The sequence below is a fragment of the Mesitornis unicolor genome, unplaced genomic scaffold (assembly GCF_000695765.1).
Source record: "Mesitornis unicolor isolate BGI_N332 unplaced genomic scaffold, ASM69576v1 scaffold26424, whole genome shotgun sequence".
Classification (NCBI taxonomy): Eukaryota; Metazoa; Chordata; class Aves; order Mesitornithiformes; family Mesitornithidae; genus Mesitornis; species Mesitornis unicolor.
Genome location: NW_010178473.1, coordinates 1 through 22065, shown reverse-complemented (window position 1 = coordinate 22065; position 22065 = coordinate 1). Strand labels below are relative to the sequence as shown.

General features: G+C 40.7%; 1 protein-coding gene across 1 annotated transcript in view; it reads right to left on the bottom strand.

The window, feature by feature from the left end:
* The window catches only part of GRTP1 (growth hormone regulated TBC protein 1), a 37966-nt gene extending 16027 nt beyond the window's left edge, over window positions 1-21939 (bottom strand). Inside the window, exons 1-5 of the mRNA XM_010182472.1 lie at window positions 21869-21939; window positions 20426-20577; window positions 13745-13903; window positions 6832-6956; window positions 3628-3724 (exon numbers count right to left, since the gene is read on the bottom strand). Coding sequence (XP_010180774.1) covers window positions 3628-3724; window positions 6832-6956; window positions 13745-13903; window positions 20426-20577; window positions 21869-21939 — 604 coding nt within the window. The remainder of the gene's footprint in view (window positions 1-3627; window positions 3725-6831; window positions 6957-13744; window positions 13904-20425; window positions 20578-21868) is intronic.
* Window positions 21940-22065: the final 126 nt, after the last annotated feature.

Genomic DNA, 22065 nt, shown 5'->3' with positions numbered 1-22065 from the left:
CAGCCTTCCCTCCAGCGGAAGCAGGTTCTTTCGGCCCCCCCCCAGCCGTACCCAGCACTGCTGCATTCAGTCAGGCAAATGGCACGCACACAGCTCCATGGACCAGCAAACCAAACTGTGATTTTTGTTGGGTCACCCTTCCAGCTGTGACTGGATATTAGGAAGGAGTTCTTTACTGTGAGGGTGGTGAGACACTGGCACAGGTTGCCCAGGGAAGCTGTGTGTGCCCCCTCCCTGGAAGTGTTCAAGGCCAGGTAGAACAGGGCTTTGGGCAACTTGGTCTGGTAGGAGGTGTCCCTGCTCATGGCAGGGGGCTGGACCAGATGGGTCCCTTCCAACCCAACCCATTCTGGGATTCTGTGATCACTCTTGAGTGTAATGGAACAATTCAGCCAGAAAACCTCTACTGATGGGGTCCCATTCCCAAGTTGTCCCTCTCCTGTCAGCAGGTGGAGCAGTCACACCTTCATCATATCCTATGGTACATCCCTCCACTCAGACCTCAAAAACAATACAAATGGGAGGTGAGCCACAGCTTAGGGACCTCTTCTCTGTCACTTCCCCAGAAAGCTGCCACCAACGCTCCCATCTGTCATATCCTACATTTGTCAAATCAGTGATATTGATCTGTGGCTGGCTTGGTTCATCTGCTGACCAAAAAACCACTCTCAGCAACAAGGAGGTACTGGAGCAGCTGTTTGATGTAATTAAATATATGTGGGCCAGGGGGAAGAACACTCTCAAGGTCACTGTAGAGGCAGAGAAGGGATTTCTAAATTGTCCTAAATCATCACCAATTTAACTGGCAGTGACAGGCCACACTGGAAAATGAGGACATGACCTGGAGGCATACCTATTGCAATGAAAGGGGAAAATGTGTAGATTAAAATGCAAACAGAGCAAGAAAAGAGCATCAGCAAGGAAACTAAAGGAAGAATGATGGCAAATCAAACAGTTAACATCTAACAAAGAGTGATTGCTTTTCCTTCTGAAGATCTGGAGAATATACAATATTTCTCTGCTTCCCCAATAAATAGTTATAGGACTTTAAACTAAAATGCGCTGCACCTTGCACTGTCAACAGAAGGGCAGTACTTGTTCAGCTGAATAAGCTTCTTTATGGATACAGCCTGCCTGTCTGCTTCTCCCTCTCAGATATTCCCACAAAATATTTCACTGAAATGATGCCAATTATTTTAACCATCATGCTTTGTATTTTATAAATGTACAATTCAATCATGATATAGAAAGGTAGTGGGAATGAAAGAGGAAACAAAATTAAAAAAAAAACCAAACATGGGGAAGGAAGAGCATCAGCAACACATTTTCTGACAATGAAGCCTCATATTACTCAATACAAATATTTTTACTACACAAAAGATCCATACTACCAAACTCAGGCTCTTGTTGAGGCACCCAAGCTGAAAGGGATACCTCTAGCTCTCTTAAAACTATCTGTGGAGAGGAAAGGGGCACACACTCTGATCAGCAATTCTGATCAGATACCCTATTCCCCACTGACTATCAAAGAAAGATAAGCATGCATGTTTCTAACTTCAGCACCTCAGATGGGTGTCTGTATTGGATGTGCTGAACTCAGGCCAAAGTCTGTAACAAGACCCCTGCTAATGGGTAGTAAAAATATATCTATAAACAGGGTAGTAAAAAATATATATATAGCTTAGTTAAATGTACATCTCCTTTATACACAGGAATTGCTTTTCATGTTATGAGTTTCTTCTTATCACCAGTGCTACTGGTATAAGATAAATTCAACAAATAAGAGGGAGAAATAAGAGCAGCTTTTGTCATTTAAGTATCAGCAAAGTGTAGAAGAAGGATATACAAGAACTAAAGGTTTAATGACAGACTAAAGCAGGCTCCCTACCAAAAACAGTGAATAAAAATTTCCGAATCTACACCCTTCCCGCAGATAAAAACACATAAGACTATCAAAAAAGCTTAACAGCAAAAGTTGTCTTTTACTGAGGGCCTTATGACTTGCACAGTGATGTCAATGTGGAGACATCCGTCAATGTCAGCCAGTGGCAGGTCCTGTGGCAGACAGCAGCCCTCAAGTCTCCTACCTGTTTGCACAGCTTATAGCTCTCAAAGCTGAACAAAAGCAACAGACACAGCTGATTTCTTCAGACTATTTTTATAGCTTGAAAGCAAACTTCAAGTCTGCACACCCTCAAATATTTGCAGATTGAATCAGCAAGCCATCGCACTCCCTGTCTGTCCTTAGTCTTTCAATCTGCAAAGTGTCCAACCACTCTGCTCATAAGCAAGGAAAACCTGAGTTCCTATAGGGTGTATAACTTTTTACAGTTGCTCAAAAGCAGTAAAAGACTCCCTCAGTTCTTTTTCCTTCTTTCTCAAAGTCTTTCCCTTCTGTTCAATATGGAATGAAAAATTATATACTTTTTATTTTGTTTAATATTAAACAAGAACAGAAAGAAGCAGAAATGAGAGTCTCAGCCTTGATGTCCTTGACCAGCACTTAGTTGACGCTGTAATAGTGAATTCAGCCTCTAGCCATTTGGGATAAAGATCTGTTCAAAAGCAAAACTGGACCAATAGGGATTGTCAACGCCTCCTTATAGAAAAATTAATCTTCCAGTGTGAGTATGGCTTTTCATTAAGGGTGTAGCTGCAGTCAGTCCTGTGCAATGCTAATGGGAATTCACGATGAAACCTTTCTTCGTCTGTAATTAAATCCCACAAAAGAACATTCCCAAATTTATTTCATAGGAGTATAAAACATAGCTGTACTTGCTGTCTGCTTCTGGTTTTAAACTACTTCACACATGCAGTGAGATTCAGCTTATAAGTGGGGCAAAATTCAGTGTGTAAACACCTCCTGCAAACCCAGGGATGCAGGCAAGGGAGCCTAGAGAGCTACCGAACTGACCAGATGTCTATAGCTGAGGCTGTGCTGAATTTCCCTCTGCACTTTATTGCCCAGCCTGGGTTGATCACCACTGATTGGAACAGAGCTTTGACAAGAACTTCACATACAGACAGGGATTTTGGCATTTGTTTGCTTTGTTGTGAAATCATGATGCATAAAGTGCCCAAGATATCCCTGCTCAGAAGTGGGGGACAGCAGATACTACTATGCCCAGCAGAAACTACCACCACCTTGCCAGATACCTCTGCAGAAATCTCATGCTGCCTCTTGCCAAGCCACTGGGAATTTCTACTTCAACTTGAGTGCTCAAACTTTGCACATCTCCCATCTTTGCTCTGCTTTGCGTTCACTGCTCCATCTGTGTCTCATATCATATTCCCTGCAATCAGAACTGCCACATCCCATTACAAGTCCCATTCCCCAGCATCATCCTGATACAGGAAGACATGTGCCTAACAGGTATCGGTAGGGAACAAGAAGTAAGACTTCAAATTAACATACACATAAATCACTGCATCAAGACTAAATTCTGACTACAAAACAGACAAGTTTTGCCTGAGTGATGTTTCTTTGTCCTGTGTTTCCAGGGCCCTGTGTAGTCCATGCAAGTCCATTTTAACATCTAAAAACCTCTAAAAATGGGGAAGGATGCAAAGATAAAACATAAGCCAAGCTCCAATATACAAACATAACTATTTATGTTTTTAGCATACCAGGCAATATTCTTCCAATAAGAGCATCCAGTAACCAAAAGGATTCCTCTTCATTCTTTGTAATAAGAATCAGGTATCCAGCTATGAAATTCATGCCCTGAAATAGAAAGATAAGTGTATGCATCTTAAAACCCTTAAGAGTTTCTAGTTTATTTCTCTTGATGAAGTGCAAACTGCTGCAGTTCTACGAAGTGTACATGCTAAGTAAAATCTAGTAATAAAGGCTACCGGTTGAGTAAGCTGTTATACCTGCATAATGACAGCTAACAAAGATCAAGGAAAGGAAAATTAGAAGAAAAAGCTTAGTAGTCTGTAATTTACCTTCAATTTTTTTTTTTTAAATCCCAAAGCCCTATCCCAATGTAACTGAAGACTGCTTTGACCAGAACCAAATCACAGCTGTCTGAGATGTGCAGTACAAACACAACACACCTGGACAGTGCAGCTGCAGGAGGAGAATGCCTGACCCAAACACTCTCTAGTAAAAAGTTGCAGCTCCAGCAGCTTTGACAAGCTATTGCTGCTTAGCTTACCAAATGCCTGTCTACAAATCATTTGCTTCCATAATACCCCTAGGACTCCATGAGTGGTAGTCAATGACTGGCCATGATAGCTCATGCCTCTCAACAAGCAAACAGAAGGTAAGCAGTGAAGGGTAGGGGGACTGAAAGAGCTACCAGAAAATTTATGAAAAGTAGTCATGTCATGACTGGCCAAATTCCAACTGTGTGATTTCTGTAACCATTACTGACACACTGACTGGAGAAGTGACCTACAGAACACCCAGGTCACAAACTGGTATTCCTTGTAAACACATTGCCTCTGTGTCAGTTACTTTTTTCTTGTATGAACCATAACACTGCTAAGTTACAGCAACATTGTTGCTTTACATGCACAGTAGTCCACTTTCTAAGCATTTTTAAGCATATCTTTTCCATCATAAACAAGCTGACAACCATAAAGAGCACATCAGTATGACAATACAGAAAAGCTGCCTCTGAGATGCAAGCCCCCACAAAGTCTTCCTAAGCTAACAGAAAATTATCTTTAAATATTTACAGGCTATGAAAGCTGGTGTTGGTTTCATTGCCTTCTTTGGCCTTCTCCCTTTCTTTGGCCTTCTCCCTGTTGTCTCTCCCTCCAAGCTGGACCTCTTCAGCACATCTTATTGCCACAGGCAGCATCACTGCCTCTGGACATCCTGCAGTGCAACTTCCTCTCTGAACATCTGCATTCAATAGATCAGACTCACCTGTCCCATCTCAGAAGGCCTTGCAACTTTCCCAAAACATGAAAACATTAGAACACTGCATCTTCTCCAGTGTTTCATTTTCAAGATTTGAGTCACTACAGCACTTGTTACACAAATGGCTTGGATAAACCTTGCATGGCCTTACGCGGTACTTGGCCTTCTAGCTAGGAAGGCCACTATTTATTTGCATGCTGGTGCTTTGCTTATTTAATTGCATCTGTGGCGACAAGAGGCTGTTTGACATTTAACATGGTATGCACAAAAAGCTACACTGGATCAGACGCTGACAGGACACCAAATTTCCCTGGTTATAGCAGGGTACGCAATGGTGTGCCACTCTCACAGCACGACAACACAAAGCCTCATACACTCCCAGATGGGAGACTTCAATGCCAGTAGGCACCACAAATGCAGCAGCATTATGGAAACATCCACTGAAGAGCCTTTGGTCAGTAAAAACCCTGCAAAACACTTTAAAAATTCCATTTTCCATTCTGGATTTTCTAGTGTTGACAAAGTCTCTCCCATCACGCAGTAAGTATCACTGATAGTAGCCATCTTGATGAAATTTGCTGTTTTATTAGCAGAAAAGGTGATTTCCTGAAACTTTGCTTGGAAACCAGATGCAGACCTTTGGTTTCTGTTACAAATATTTGGACAGAATAGATAACATTACTTCTGTGAGGAGACCAAAGGTGAAAAGGAATCACATAAGGGTTTTTAACTCTTCTTTCATCTTCAATGTTCATCATGCCAAGTAAAATGACAAGATTAGCCACTGATTAAACAGCTAAAGTATCAAAACTTTTTACTAACAATGAGACGTATATTTTGGGTAGAAGCTACCATGAAGTTGGGCATGTATGTTTGTATAACTACCTCTATATAGGAGCCTGACACTTGTAAAAGAGAGTATTCACAATTCTAGCCCTTCTGTTACTCTCAAAAGATTAAACATTATATTTTAATAAATACATAATACTGAAAATATTAAAAAACCTTTATCTTTTACTCCCATTTTACAAATAATTTCTGTACTAAAACTGGTTGGGATGGACAAAAAGATTTGCTTTAGTGACTTAAGTCTAGAGTCCCTCTAAGTCTTCTCCTCTCCAGACTTCAATAAATATACTTTATATCCTTTTAACAGTGTAACAGTTGTATTTACTGTACTAACTTCCTCAGCAAACATGAAGCACATGTATTCTTGGTGAGGAAAGGGAGGAGAAAGAACAGGACTTAATAAGTGAACTGAAAACACATTTTGCTCATGATAGTTCCTAATTCTTTACAATCCTAACGATGGCCTCTTTGTACTTGTCTGTTATGAATCAACTTTTATCTTCTTTGTGTCCCACAAGAAACTTTACAGTACTCAGCAGCGATGATAAGAGCTTTTTTGAGTTGCCACGTAAGGAGCATCAGGCTGAATATCACACAGATTTTCTTCCTACTTGCCTGTCTATACTGGGAGATGGCACCAAATAAATGCTACCACTCCTCCAACTACATGACGCTGCATGAATGCTGCTCTTCCTGTATTTTGGAAAGTGTGACAGAGAAAGCAAAGGACACCGAGATCTCATGATGCCTCATATATACACTGAGGACTGTTTTGGGAAAGATGGCAGGAGGGAAAAAGAAGGACAGGGAAGCTCACTTTCTCCTTCTCTCCAAAGCGACTAATCTTGATACAACCATATGCAATAAAACATTTATTTTGCAGCTATCAAATGGAACCAAATATGGTCAAGTAAGCTACAAAAAAGGCCACAGATAAACTCACAAGGACATTTTAACTTACCTAAGCATTCATTATTTTTACCCTCCCAAGTACCATCTTAAAAACAGAAATCTTGTGGATCTGCTTCTAAAAACGCACATTCAGTGAACAGGAACAACAGCTATCAGCATTGGAATTCAGCACTGTTTAAAAAGCAGCGATTACATACCTGGCAATATCCTACTGCTTTATTATGATGCCCATATGCTACCAACACGTTGTAGAGTGTGTGCTGCAAACATGGATCAGCAGTTTTGCGGAATTTTACATTGTCTGGAAATGTTCTGTTCATGTCTAGACACAAGGGAAAAAAAGACCAATATTAAGATCTGCTCTCTCCTTCACTTTCCAAATAAACCTTTACAGCTTTTCTGAAGTACTACTGAAACTTCATTATGGCTCACTGAAACTGTAGTTTTGGTGGATGGATTTTAAGCACCAGCTTTACCTCCATTTTGGCTAAAAGGCCACCTGCATTCGAGGATAATCTATTCCTAGAAAGATTAATCCTATTAGCATACTGAAACAAATTTCAAGCGGGACTAGAGAAATTCTTCTGCAGATTGGACTCTCTCACCATCTGACTGCAAAGGCTTAAATGAAAGCAAAGCAGACATTTAGACTGACAGGAACAACACATACCAAATTTATCCAACCAAGTGGCATGAAATGAACTGCGCCTTTAGCAAAGCATGTTCACATAACAAATCAGATGAGCTTCCAGTTGACTTATTCGGTGAACTTCTACCAAGCAGTCCCAAACCGCTGTCCTGTTCCTGCAACTGGTGGCTTCAACTTTAAATCATGGTATTTTTAAAAAATTTTTTCAAAAGTTTCTCCACGATGTGACCATGAGAAAAGTTGTTTCTCCATTGGTGCAAGATAATCGAGAAGAAGAGTTATTTTTGATATCTAAGCAGCAAAGCACATCCCATATGCTTCAAGCTCCATCCTAACCCAAGTAAGGACTCTGCAATTACTGACATTTCAAAACATTCATTTCTTCCAGACCAGACATGAATAATAGGACTAATCTCTCCTTACAAAGGTCCAAAAATTAGACAACCAAGTTTGAGCTAGTCACCCTGAACTCCCTTTAGTTGCTGGAAAGAAAGATGCAGAGTTAATTTTTAGCCTGCTTTGCTCTACAAAGAGGGAACCCAAGGTCACTAGTCCAGACCTGTGCATCTGATTTTCAGAAGTTTAAGCTGGGGAGAAAGATTCTAGTCAGAAACTACATTTGAAGTTTTTCAAAACCCAGGAGATTAATAAAATACTAACAGCTGGTTTTGGTTACATTTAACAACAACAACAAATTGGGTTACAGCTAAAAAGAAATAAATCATTAAATATCTATACAGCAGTGCCATTATGTCCCAAGAGTTGTCACTTCTTATCAGTTTTTCCTGCATAAAGGAGGAAGTCTGTTACAGCTTTGACATAAAATTAAGGTGTAAGCAACCAAAGGAAGACAGTCCCTCAAAATCATGATTAGTGTCATAGAAATCACAAGCATTGAAAAGTTATCATACTAATCACTATTTCTTCCTTTTAAAAGTGAACAAATCATTTACAGAAATAGGAGGGCAGGAAAATATTTCACTTCAACTCTCACGTGACTGAAAAGAAAAACACAAGGAAAAAGACAATTCTTTAAAGGATTTGAGCATCAGCCAGACAGTTATAGGATAAATAAGTTTGTTTTGTTTCTTCTTGGTAGGAAAAGCATCTGTGTTAATGCTGACATTTCAGTTATGGCTCTTCCCATCAGCTATTCAGAATAAAGGTGAGGGGGGAGAAGGAAAAGTGCATCACATCCAGAGCAGAGACTAGTCAGACTGCACTCATCTTTAATTTCACAACCTGGGGAAGGCCTGCAGTTGAGAGAATCGGCTCCAATTTGCTTTCTGATTGCAGAGCATGGTTTTTTTCCCATGAGTACTGAGGGAAGTCTTTGCTAATGTTATGAAGGATTTTGAACTTTTATTTATATTTAGCAACAGTATTTTAGTTGGGATGGGCTGGGTACAGAACAAAAACAAAACACAAGAGCTAGAAGTCTTTACCCTCAATAAAAGGTACGGGGCATGGCCTCACAGGACTCCTTATGCCAGATTATTATGTTTTACCACACTACAAGACAACTGCTAGAGCTGACTTGATGGCAGAAGCAGGTGAAAGCTGTTCATTTCACTTGAGCACTTACCCCTACTTTACTACACCCGTCACAGAGAAGATGTTCTACCACCTCCACGCAGTCCACCCTCTGACCTGCTATACCTTAACCTACTTCATTCTTGACAGATGGTGGCATCCAAAGGAATACAGCCTCAAACTAGCCCAGTTTGATGAAAACAAACAAACACACACCATCAGAATTGTTTTCAAGCAGAGAAATTAACATCAGAACTTTATACTGCTAAATAAACCCCAAAACAGCGACCAGCTTGTGGTTGTGCGAAGATCTGCTGGCTACAACCAAACTAGGTGGAGGAGCATGGGACCAGGAAGGCAACCACAAAGAAAAAACCAGCTACTCCTTTGCAGTAAATTCAGATCAAATCCCAAGAGCATTTTTAGAGGATTTTTCAGTGCTGTCAGGAGGCAGTGTTATGGTGAATGGTGAAACAAAACCAACAGCTTTCCTTTCCTGTTGATTAATCTCTGTGCATCTGCTCCAAGAAAACCATTGGCTTGTCTCTTCCCTTTCACAGGTCTGTAGTATTTCTACCTCTTATTCAGTAACGCAAACAAAGGCAGAAAGCCACAATAGCCACAGTGCACAAAACAGATACCTATTCTGAAACCACAATTGTTGATGCTGTTTCTGGACCAAAGAGGTTTAAATCTGCAGTCCAGAAAACTAACGCTTTTGTACCAGTCTTGTACTTTTCATATTTAGGGTACTTCAAAAGTCAGGCACCTACAGATCAGTCTTCTTCCTCTTGCTATCCCCATCCTCTACTCCATTTATGATCATTTCTTTGCTACTGCTACATCTATAACTTGCATCTGCTCTCAATAGCTTCCAGGCAGGCTTTTTTTTTTTCCTTACTTAGTAAAGAACAGAAAAAAAATTCACCTCAACTCCCAACTCCAAGCATTCAGAAACTCCACTGCAACCTCCAGAATAATGAGGTTATGTCATCAATTACAACCTGTAAATATACTTAAAGGGTATTTTATTTTTGTTATAACTGGATATTTAGGACTCATCTTCAAGCTTTTGCAACACCAGGAATTATAAATTGTTTTGGAAGTTTGCAGGGTTTTTGTTTTGTTTTTTAAGATCAAGTTTGCTATCAACTAAGACTAGAGAAACCAAGCTTGACATCCCCCACCACAGGCGCCAAGGAGCAGTTCAGTATCTTGCAGCAATCAAGAAAGCAAACAGCACTGGTATTTCCTACAAAAGAACAGTAATGCCACTGTATAAATCTGAGAAGAACCTGCATAAATTCCAGTCCCCTTCACCTCCAGAAGATGATACCAGAATTGGAGAAATTATAGAAGAGAATAGCAACAAGGAAGATCTCAAGTATGAAATGGCTACCATACGTACTATAAAAGTAGATTAGAGGTCCTTTGTTTGGAGGGAGATGCTTATGAGCAAGACAACACAAATCTGCAAAATCATGAGCAAATTACATGAAAAAGGAGCAATCAGAGGTTTGCTGTGAATTTTTGTGGCATACGACTCTCCAAACCACAGATGACTGGAGCCTAGGAAGAACATTCTGAGGACCTATCACTACACACTCTACTCCTACATGCCAAAACAGCTAAAGCAAGAACTGGAGAAGACCAGACCAGGTAGCTGTTTGGATATGACCTGACATGGCTTCTCTTACAGAGAGTCAGAAGAGCTGACACTGCTGTTCCCCTTGCTCTTGCACGGTTAAATGCCCTAAACTCACGTGAAAATTCCCAACCTTCACTAATAGTTTAACCTCTTTGAGAGAGCCTTATTAGTGCTTTGAGAGTGAAACATTCACTGTCTCCAGTGAAGGGGCAATGGCTGTTGTTTGAATCGCTTCTCTGAACCCATGAGAAGCTAAGCTAAGATCCAGCAACTAATATCCAGTCCATGCAGCCAGATCCTTTTGCCAGTGGTCACGAGGTACAAAGCAGGCTCGGGGGACTGACAGATCTCAGACCTTGGGTTTCTCGGCACCTACAACTCTTCATGAAAAAGGAGAGCAGAAAAGTGGATATTTGCTGCATGGACTTGCAGACACAGACATACTTACTCTGAAATCCAATGGCCTGGCCTAAAAGAGGAGTACTGCAAGGAAGCCACATCAACTTACACCCCAACCTTTTTGTAACCAGCACAGAGCCTTTGCATTAGGAGGACAGCCACGTTTTATCCTGCCAACATCATCTGTCCTACTAAACTTTACTATAATAGGGCATGAACAACAAAGCTCAGCAGGAGTGCATGCCCTTCTAAATGCGTACATAAACTAAGTCATGAAAATTTCCATCAAAACTTAGAAACCTGCATTCTTTAAGCTCTTATTTTTATGTTTAGAGCAAGAAGCCTGCTTTCTTCTACATTTCTCCTTAAAAAACCCACAAACAGTAAGTCCAAACAGCAAACATCATATAAAACAAATAAAGCCCATCAGTTAAGAATCAGCAAGTTAACAGGCGAAAACGGTGAAAGGAGAGCTTAGATTATTTGGCTGAAAGACTTCTATTGCTATTACTAACCAGGTTTTTCCTTAAAGATTAGATCATTTCTCTACACAGTCTACCTGCACTTTTTAACCTGACTACATCCTATTAAAGTCATTCCCATATTGAAAATAAGTTCCAAAAGTATACAAAAATTGTTAGGAGTGTCTAGGCATGTAAAATAAACAGGACACATTGGCTCTTACAGTTGTTTTAAATTGAATTTGAAATGAAGTTTTTGGTTGGCCTTGTCCTCCTGCCCCTTCCCCTGGAAAAAAAAATAAATTAAAAATAAAGTATGTTTGTTGTTCTCCATTTTTAAACTGCAGCATCGTCCTGGGCTATCACTTCACAGCCTGACCACAGGACTAAATATACCACAATTGCCTGAAAGTTTTGGAAACTGCAGACATGAAAAGTGAATAGCAGCAAGATTCCACATCCTACTTTAGTCTACTGTTAAAAACAACTGCAGTGATGGGAAAACAACATGGGCAGAAAAACTGAATGTAAGACAACTATTTGCACTGAAACAGTCCTCAGCTCAAGTCCACTATAAAGCTTGCAGTCAACAGGAGCACTAAGTTTATTAGACACAAATTTTCCATTCACCTAAGTATTTCACTCCTTCCACGCCTCCTATATATTTACATTGTTTCTTCCTTTCTGAAGGGAAACCTATCACTCTGGAGACCAAGGTCCTACTTTTTTTTCTCCTTCAATAAAACTCTCCAAGCCATTTATCTTTATCCTTTCCCTCACTTGCTCCTTGTTAGTTTTTTCTTCTGCAGTTTTCCAATAGGTGCAGTGGCTCCTTCAAACCTTCATTTCCTCCATAATTCACAAGTAGAGCTTTATCTTCTTCTGTAATTTTTCCTCCCCTACAGATATATTTTTGTTTTGTGGTATAACCTGTGTGAAAAGCCACTTAGTGTTATGGTATGATCCTTCATGCCGTTGTCTGGAACTGGAAAAGAAATTGCAACTCCTTCTTGCAGCAATTGTACCCCAACTGAATAGTGTTTGCTCTTTCTCCAGGGCCTTTACTAAGGCTGGCTTTGGAAAGTCATTTTAGTAGCTCCCTCTGTATTCATAGTTAGAGCTTTGTTGTTCCTAGTTTTGAGCCTGAGGATTTCTGGCTAGTCTTCATATTTGTAGGAATATGAAAGTTTATGATCCAAAATGCCTTACTAAGGCGTGTAGTCCCAAAAGCCCACAGTGCTGCTGCTGTTGTGGGGAGAGATGGAGCAGAAACTCAACATTAACCAAAAAGGGTTCAGATGGTTATCCAACTCGGAAAAAAAAAATATAAATCCATCAAGTCCCAACTTCAGCTACCTGGCTTTTTCAAGATAAAAAAGATGACAACTGCACCTGCCAGTCTAACAAAACAACATCCGCATTGCGCTTGTCCAGCGCGGAGCACAACCTCTTGACCCATTAACTGGGCAACTCAGCCAATATCAGCTTCTCTACACAGGCTCTGCTGCAGCAGGCTGAAAAGTTTCAGGACAAGTATCAGTTACATTAAATGTCTACTTGCTTGCCCTCCCCTACTGCCTCCTTTAAACACTCAGTGGGCCAGGCTAAGGTCTGGTTGCCTTAATACCATTTCACCACTATTGGCTACTGATGAATGTTCACAGAGAGCATGCATTAACCTGGATTAGTAGAGGAGGGGTATTTCTCCTCCTAAACTTCCCTTATTTCAGAGATTTACGTTAGGATTTCATGTATCATGTGGATTTTCCCACCCCTCAGTTTGTCAGATTCCTTTTTAAACCACTTGGTATTTCCGGCCTCAGCAGCACCCTCCAGTAACAAGTGCCCCAATTCAGTGATGTGCTCTTCTATACCTGCAGGATGGCAAATCTCATTCAGTGTCTTTGGTTCTTATGTTACAAGAAACAATTGCTCCCCATTCGACCTCTCTACATAATTTATAATTCATATAGCTCTATCAGCAGCTTCTTCTCAGCAATCTTCCTCAAGCTGAAATGCCAGCCTACTTCATCTGCCTCATACAGACACTGTACCACATCTACAACCATCCCTGCTGCTCTTACAGTGTCGCATTGGGGCAGAAGAAAGGAGGAACTGACTCAAAGACAGGTCTCATGGTACAAAGCTGTAGCTCTGCATTCACTCAGGAGATGACAAAATACTGTTTTCTAGTTTGCTCTCTGTTCCTTCCCAAATAATTTCTAATCTTCCTTAATGCTTTTGTCCACGTGATGAACCCGGAAAGATCTGTGTTGTTAAAGAGCTTATGGCTAATCTAATTTATATGTTAATTTAGCACTTAAACCACTACTACAGAAACGTGAAGTCTTCCATGACACAACTTGATCTCTAACATTTAAGGACATAGGACAGATGAACAGTGTTATCAAGGCAATAACCTGTTTTAATTGCTTCAACCAGCTTGTCATTCTTCTCTCCTTCAAGCAGTCTGTGATAATATCCAGGGTTTTGTTCCATGTTGGCTTGGGCTCCACTCACAATCATCCAGACCAGTGCACGGTGTTCATTTGGGATGCCTTTCCTGATATATCTCTTCACTGCAAAACATGAAGATTGATGTTTAAAAAAAAAATAAATCCAGCTGTATTTTTCTTTTGGAAACAGAAAGTTGAGAAGTCATAGAAAAACTCTTGACTAGAGATTATCGTGCTTTCTCTCCTATACTACCATTTAGGGCAGGCATTTCCTTCTCAGCTACATAGTATATTCTAGATTCACTCCTAAGTTCTTGCCACTCAGACATACCACACAGATCTCTAGACCCAGGCTTTCCTCCCTTCTCTCTTCCCTCATCAGGATTTTGAATCCTTTCCTCTTCTTCCTGTCTTTCCAGATAGAGATATGAACAGCAAAGTTTCCCCTTGATCTTTGCCCTTATGCATTCAGACAAGCACTGACTTTTTATTTCCCAGCATTTCTAATGGCCTCTGACATGATAGCCCTTTCCATGTGCTTGATTATGCTTTGGCGTAAATGGCTATGTTAACATAACCCTAGGATTTAGCACCTAACCACTGAAATCATAGCGGAAACTGAGAAATATGAAATACATGGCTACTGTTTGCATGAACCTCTGGAAGAAATGGAGATGTCAGTGAGCAGCAGATGACTTCTCAAAAAATAGCTGGGGAAGTCTTTTCAAATCTCAAGTAGCTCTCATGCCTTGCATCACATTCATCATCAGAGTTTGCTTTGGGTTTTTTTTAGGCAGATGATTCATTTTAAATAACTAGGATGCAAGATTGCAGGAAGAAGCATCAGGCTAATGACAGCCAAAGCAGCTTCCTCTTGGGGATGGTATGAAAAATATTAATAAGGAGCCAACACTGCTCATTGATACAGAATCCTAAATCAGCAATACTCCTTCTGACCCAAAAAGACAGCTGAATGTTTGAGATCCTTCTGCTTTTTCCAAGGAGACGAAACTAAGAAAAGAATCAAGTATTTAGTACTAAATAAATGAGACCATACCAATCAGAATATAAACTTCTTATCCCTAAGTTCTATAGGACTCAAAGGAGAGTGGGGCTTTTTATTCCACCCACACGCACATACAAGATCGTTACCTAACCTGGTTTTATCTAACCACAATGGTCTGTAACTCAAGATAAGTGCTACCTGAATTAAAGGCCTTAAAAACGGCAGTGAAACACGATTTTACAACAACTCAGTCAGTTGCCTTCTAAATACATTCCCCCTAATTGCAGCTGCCTATCCTTTAGGAGCCAAAGCTGCTTTCCCAATGTCAACAGAGAGATCCATGTATCTCTAATAAGCATTTCACTCACCTAAAATCTGGAACTTTCTCTCAAATAAACACTCCTACCCTTAACATTTGTAATAAATAGCTGGTCTTCAGGGTACATTTTTTGTTTAGCTTTTCAATGAGGATGTCTCTACTGTTCCAGCTGTAAAGCAACTTTAACTACAACTTTATTTTTGACAGGCTAGAAATAATTTTTTTTCCATGGTTATTTAATAATGCCTACTCCATCTTCTTTACAAGATTTTGAACCCTAATGCTCAAGAAATCCTATAGATGGGCATGCAAATACAGGAATGAGTACGATGAACCAGTCTCATTTAGGTCAGCAAGAAGAGACATTCGGATGAGCCTGTGAATGTCTCCAGAAGCATATTTACTGGCTAAACTAGTGTATTATCATATTTTAACATATAATTTCAATGTTGGGTTTTTTTTCTGGAACAACTGCCAATTCTGAAAGCACACCCATCATCTGCATCCAACAATACATACTAAATTCAAGAGAAGCAGAGACAAGCCTTTGACATTGGCACAAGGAGAAAGCAACCCTGCAGCACAGCATACACTCATTATTCCTCAGTGTCATCGTCCTCATGGCAATAGGCAGACAGAGGCTTGTATCGCCCCAAGTGACTCCCTACCCCAGCTCCCCCACTCCCCAAGGGATGTAAAAGCCCTTTACATCGTGCCTTTCTTCCTCACACCATTATAATATTTGTCAGGATCTGCAAACTGGCATACGGAAGCAGTGAAGTAGTTTTCAAAACAAGGACAGCTGCAATTAAATATGTTTTATATACTCATATATCACATATATATATATATTTATCACATTATATACATTCAATTATATTGTTCTACACAAATATGAATTTATTTTGTTTTCTGTAGGCCCTCTTCCACATTATCCTCAGGAACTTTCGTTAAGCCCACAACAGTCCACACCGCAGAACATCCTCCCACTGTAACATTTAAGAAGCTTTCACAAATGAAGCTGGATTGTGCACGTGTCTTCAGCCACACACCCAACTCCAGCGGTAAACCAAGGGCTTGATCTCCAAAGTAGCACTGCTAAATACCATCCAGCCCTGAGCATCCGCACTCAGAATCACTTCCAGGACAACTGTGATGTATACAACAGTCTAAGCTTTAAAACATGTGATAAAGAAGTATCTTTATGTGAAATTTTTGCCTCTGTTCGTTAACAAAATATGAAACATCAATTATTTTTAAGCAAACAAAAGTAGCCTCAATAATCCTATTACCTCTGACACCCAGTGTCAGTTTCCAGAGGCTCAGAGTCACATTTGGTAATACAGGATTTCAGAATGGTTTGGGTTGGAAGGGACTTTAACGATCATCTGGTCCAATCCCCCTGCCATGGGCAGGGACACCTCCCACCAGATCAGGCTGCTCAAAGCCCTGTCCAACCTGGCCTTGAACACTTCCAGGGATGGGGCATCCACAACTTCCCTGGGCAACCTGTGCCAGTGTCTCACCACGCTCACAGTAAAGAATTTCTTCCTAACATCTCATCTAAATCTGCCCTCTTCCAGTTTGAAGCCATTCCCTCTCATTCTATCACTACCTGCCCTTGTAAAAGGTCCCTCCCCAGCTTTCCTGTAGGACCCCTTCAGGAAGTGGAAGGCCACAATAAGGTCCCCCCAGAGCCTTCTCCTCTCCAGGCTGAACAGCCCCAACTCTCTCAGCCTGTCTTCATAGTGGAGGTGCTCCAGCCTCTGATCATCTTTGTGGCCCTCCTCTGAATCTGCTCCAACAGGTCCATGTCCTTATGTTGAGGCCTTCAGAGTTGAACACAGTACCCCAGACAGGGTCTCACAAGAGCAGAACAAATGTTCATCTTTTCCCCTCATTAACACTGTTTCACACTCTAGCACAGACGGACTAAGTGTACGTAGGAAAACCCCATTTAAAACAAAAAATTATCTTGCATAATTAGAAAAGTGTAATTTTGAAAAGCACCTGCAGTTTTAAGTTACTAATAATTACTGTTGAATGCTGAGGAACTTAACTTGGACCCTAGAGGAAAAATTCTACAAAAGAGCAGAAAATAGCACACAAGAAGGAATTGAAAGTTTTATTTTATTAATACTTCATAAACAAAGCAGATCTGTGCTGTAAGTGTTCAAATTACAGACAAACACAAAAGCCTACTTTATAAGATGATCCTTCCTTCCTCCAACCCCTGGGCTGGAACAGAAGTACTCCTGTTACAACTACTGTGTAGTACCATCACTTTCACCTTTCACTGTATTTTATCAGCCTCAAAAATCAGAAAGCACCTTCTGCTACTGGTTAATTTTGACTAATCCACTTACAGTCAAATTCTTTTACACAGCACAATTTTGGTCAGAATTAAGCTACTTTGGGTAATCATGTCAGACAGCTTGTTGCCTGCCTGCAAGCAAGCCAGAGCAGAAAGCTGTCTTATGGTCCCAAAAAGAGAGCAGCCGAATGGAGAAAAGCAAAAATTAAAACGAACTCAGTAGCATCAGAGAGAGAAGAGGCAAGTGACTGAACACTGACTGGAAATTCACACGTGCAGAGGAGAGAGTGAAGGTAACAAGGGTAGTAGGGGAAACAAAATATCAGAAAATAACAAAAAGGAAGAGACTGGATAACAAGCAAGAGCAACAGTCAGCCAAAATTCCCATGACCCGCCCTGCTAGAAGGCTGTAATCCAGAACAACAGGATACACTGCTTAATTACCGCTGTTAAAATGTGGGCTAATTATCTTTCTTTACAGTAGAACAGAATTATGTACATACATACCACCCTGGGCATGAGGCAAACCCAGTAGCATGTGAACACGCAACGTTTCCAAACCGGAAAATTAACACAGGTCATAGCTTCTTCCTGTTCACCTGAACAGGAATTATGAGCTTCTCTGTGTGTAAAGGCAAATAGGTGTGGAGCTACTGAGATACTACATGTGCAATGCCTCTCTCACAGCTACTCGCAGCAGGACGCATTTTGAAAAGGCCCCTAGTAGAGCTCAAAATAGAGATATGAGTTGGCAGGTAACAGCTACTGCGTCCAGCAAATCAAACATCCTTCTCAGTTCTAGCTTATGGCCGACTCATAGCAGAAGGGAAGTTAATCAGAACCAGCAGGTCCTGAGCAAAGCGTCAGAGCAATGAAGTGAGGTGTTGGAGGAGGGAAATGCAGAGCATCAGCAGGCACACCTTCTGCTCTCTGACTGCCTGTGAGGAAATCACTGCAGGATCATCTTGCAGGGTCATCTTGCAGGATAGAGCATGCACCAAAACAGCTGCTTACATAATTCTAAGCGCAAATGCCACAGACTTCAGTCTTAATACTGATAAAAGAAGGGAAGTATTTAAAAATCAGTAATTGTACATGTTAACCTATTGCTCTCCTCTTCTGAGGTATCAGTTGAGGCTAATGAGGGAGGCTTATTGTAATAACTTCAAACTTACGCTCAGACTACATTTCCTCAATGTTATTTACTCCAGTCACTCTCCTTAGAATTATATATTACATAGATACATGAGAATGCATAGTCTACAAATGCAAGTACCTTTAGTCAGTAACATCAAAGATGATGCACCCACCTACAAGGGCTTGCTTACAGTCAAAAGCCACTGCCTGTGTCCACTCAGTGAATTTATAGTATCCCATTTTTCACAGACAGGTGCCTGTTAGAGATTATTAACACCACGTTCATGGTTATTGCCATTACATGACCAGTGGGCCAGCATGGCCACCAGAACTGAAGCCTGGCGGACACTTTAGAGATCTGATCAAAGTTTTGGCTCCAAAATAAGACCAAAGGCATTCACACTGTTTGTATCACAGTAGAGTTCTGTGTGTACAATGCTGGAACAGGTAACACAAGGGAAAAGAAACACAACTAACTCACAGAAATTGCTAAAAGCTGCCGCTGTCACAGTTTGCACATTTTAGAGAAGAAGGAGATGAATTAAAACCTGAGGTTGTTTTCCCAGAACAACTAGAAGACTAAGTTCTACAGAATCTCAAAATCCTTGCTAATTCAAACTACCACACAGTTATTGCTATATTAAAACTTGAAACCCTAAACAAAAGCTTCTTTACATTTGGAAGAAAAAGAAGAGAGTAGAAGTAGCTACTGTCTAGTTAGCAGCATATAATCTAGCAGCTATGGCTCAAACCTACATTTTTCTGGAATTCCTCAGCCTTAAAACAGACATCTGTACACTGAATATACTGTCATACTTAAGTGTCTCACTAGTCACCATTCTTGGTGCCAAGAAAAAAAACCAAACCTAAACAAAACAAATTAAAAACCACCCCAGAACAACAAAACCACTAGAATTAGCAGTCAAGGTCTACACCTGAGGTACAGCTCTAAATATTCAGCTATGTTATAGTCAGTGTCTGATGAACTTTCACTTACTTCTACTCACTTTTTCTTTAACATACTTATACAGAAACGTGCCCAACTCCAAAAGACTCCCAAGAGAAAGCAAGCTGAATAGCATCATTAAGAGCGAAGATGATGAAGAAAATGAAACTTCTATGAAAAAAATAACCCAGAGAAAGAGCAGGAGGAAAATCCCTCACCCTTTAGTCTCACAGGATTCCCTGCCATCTTTCAACTCCCTTCCATCTTTCAACTCCCTCCATTTATCTCTGCCTGTCCCTCTTGCAAGATAAAGCACTACTATAGGTTTTCTTGCATTTTGAAGTGGCCATTCACAGTTCCATCAGCATTTTATCCAACGTTGTGTCAGCTCTTGCATTAATTTTACTTTCTTCACTTCATAAGACATTTAGCATCAGTTCTTCATGCACACCTTTTCTAGCCATGAGGCAAATGGCATTTTACGAAAGAAGGATAAGGAGAGCAAGAAAATCTCAGCAATCTAAAAACCTAAAAGAGTCAGCACCTGAGAGTCCCAACATCCTGATCCTTGGGGTTCAAGACAGTATCTTCTACATAATCTGTGTTTTCTTTAAAAAGACATAAAAGCAGAACATACAACAGCTGCAAAACAGCTGGCATTTTGAAGTGCCAGTGGCCATAATCTCTGGGTTACAGGTGTAATAAAATAGTATAGCGTATGCCAAAGAAGGATTACTCCTGTGCAAGCTTTAAATCAAATCAACAATCTTCCTAACAGCAGCATACTTGCTTATGTATTAACACTGTTTTTCATTTGAAGACAAAAATAGTATTTTAACATTCAAAATTGCAAGACAAATTAATATGATATATATTGGTTCCAACATAATGCACGCTTACCTATAAACAGACATACAGCTCACCTTTTAAACTCTTCTGTATACTGTTATTCCCCTTTAGGAGCTTGGACCATTTTATTGCTCTTCTAGTGAGTACCACCAGGTATCTGGAAAAGAATGCTTCGTAGGATGCATAGTCAAAGTCTTCTGGCCTTTCAAACCCATATGGATCAACCCTGCAAAAGAAAAGAGAATTCTTGTAGAAATGTTTCTACATACCTACAGCCAAAAAAAAAATGCAAGTATGCTTTTAATAACCTCCAGTTGCTATTTCTAAAAAGAGCTCAGAACTCCCTTCTCCCAACAAAAACCTACTTCACACAAACTGTTACACTCCATTTAGCATATCAAAGCTGTTTAAGTAAATGAATTTAAACATGCACTGTTCAGTCAGTTTTACAGATTTTGCTACTTTTAGAAGTAAGGAATTTTCAGAGTAAAGGATCTGTTGTGAGCAAAATTGACCCAAATTCTGACCACACAGAAGGCTGGAGGTATTTTTCTCTGTAATACAAACAGCTGAAAAGTATGAAGGTAGAGTAGAACAGCTCATATATGGCCTGAACTCACTTTCCACGCAGCCCTGCACTGAAAAATGACAACAAAAAGAACACTTTACAAAGATTATTTTTAGCAGGGCTTATTTCTGAAATTATCTTCATGAAAGTATACAGTTTTGAAAAAAACCCCATAAATCCTTGTGTCTGCCTTCTTCATATGCAGTATCAAAAATGCTTATTTTACTATTTTGAACAATTTTTTAATGTTACATCACATTATCTCAGGCAGCACGGCACTGATGGAGTTTCAGAAGTGCAAGTCTGATTCTGTTTTAGCTTGATACATCAAGTCACTTCGCTAAACTAGATTTATGGCAACTTCCCAGGATGCTTTATACCTGCTGATGATCACTCAAGTACAGGCAGACGGGTCTGTCCATGCAGAAAAGTTTGCAAGACAGACATCAAGGCTTAACTTCCAAAAACGCTGCCTATTTCATGGAGAAGGGGTTTCCCCACGGAGTGGCACTGGCACAGCCTTGGGTAAACTCTGGCTCACAGGATTGTCATGGGCAGTAAAGCATGAATCAGAAGAGGAACATTTTAATATTCCGACCTCAAATTGGTATCACCTAATCAGCAGCTGGAAGAGTCACCTTGGTATTCACATACTGCTCTAATATAACACAAAAACCACAGGTGTAAGAACACCAAATCCCTCGCACAGGTTTCTCTGAAGACACAGAATAGAGGAACGTTCCAAAACCCCTAACACCTCCGTGAAAACACAGCTCATATTTATTACTGCGACTGTCCAGGCAGCAAGTACAGATTAATTTCATGCTCGCACTCCATTCCCGAGGTAAAAAAGGAACATAAAGAGTCAGGAAGTACGGTTTCAAGGAAGTTACCTTCCCCAACCTGCCTCCAAGCAGTGAAAGGTATCACTGCTCCTGGGTGCCCTCACGGTAACAGCGGCAGCCTCTGCCGGGCTGCGCCGGGGCTCTTCTCCAGAGCCCCCGGAGCTCCCCCGACCATTTCCCGTCTCCCGCGGCCGTTACCTGAGGCCGCCCCCTCACAACCTCCAGCGCTTTGAGAGGGACATTTCGCCTCCTCCGGGTTAACCGGCTCCACACGGGCCCAGGGAGGAGAAAGCGAAGCGCC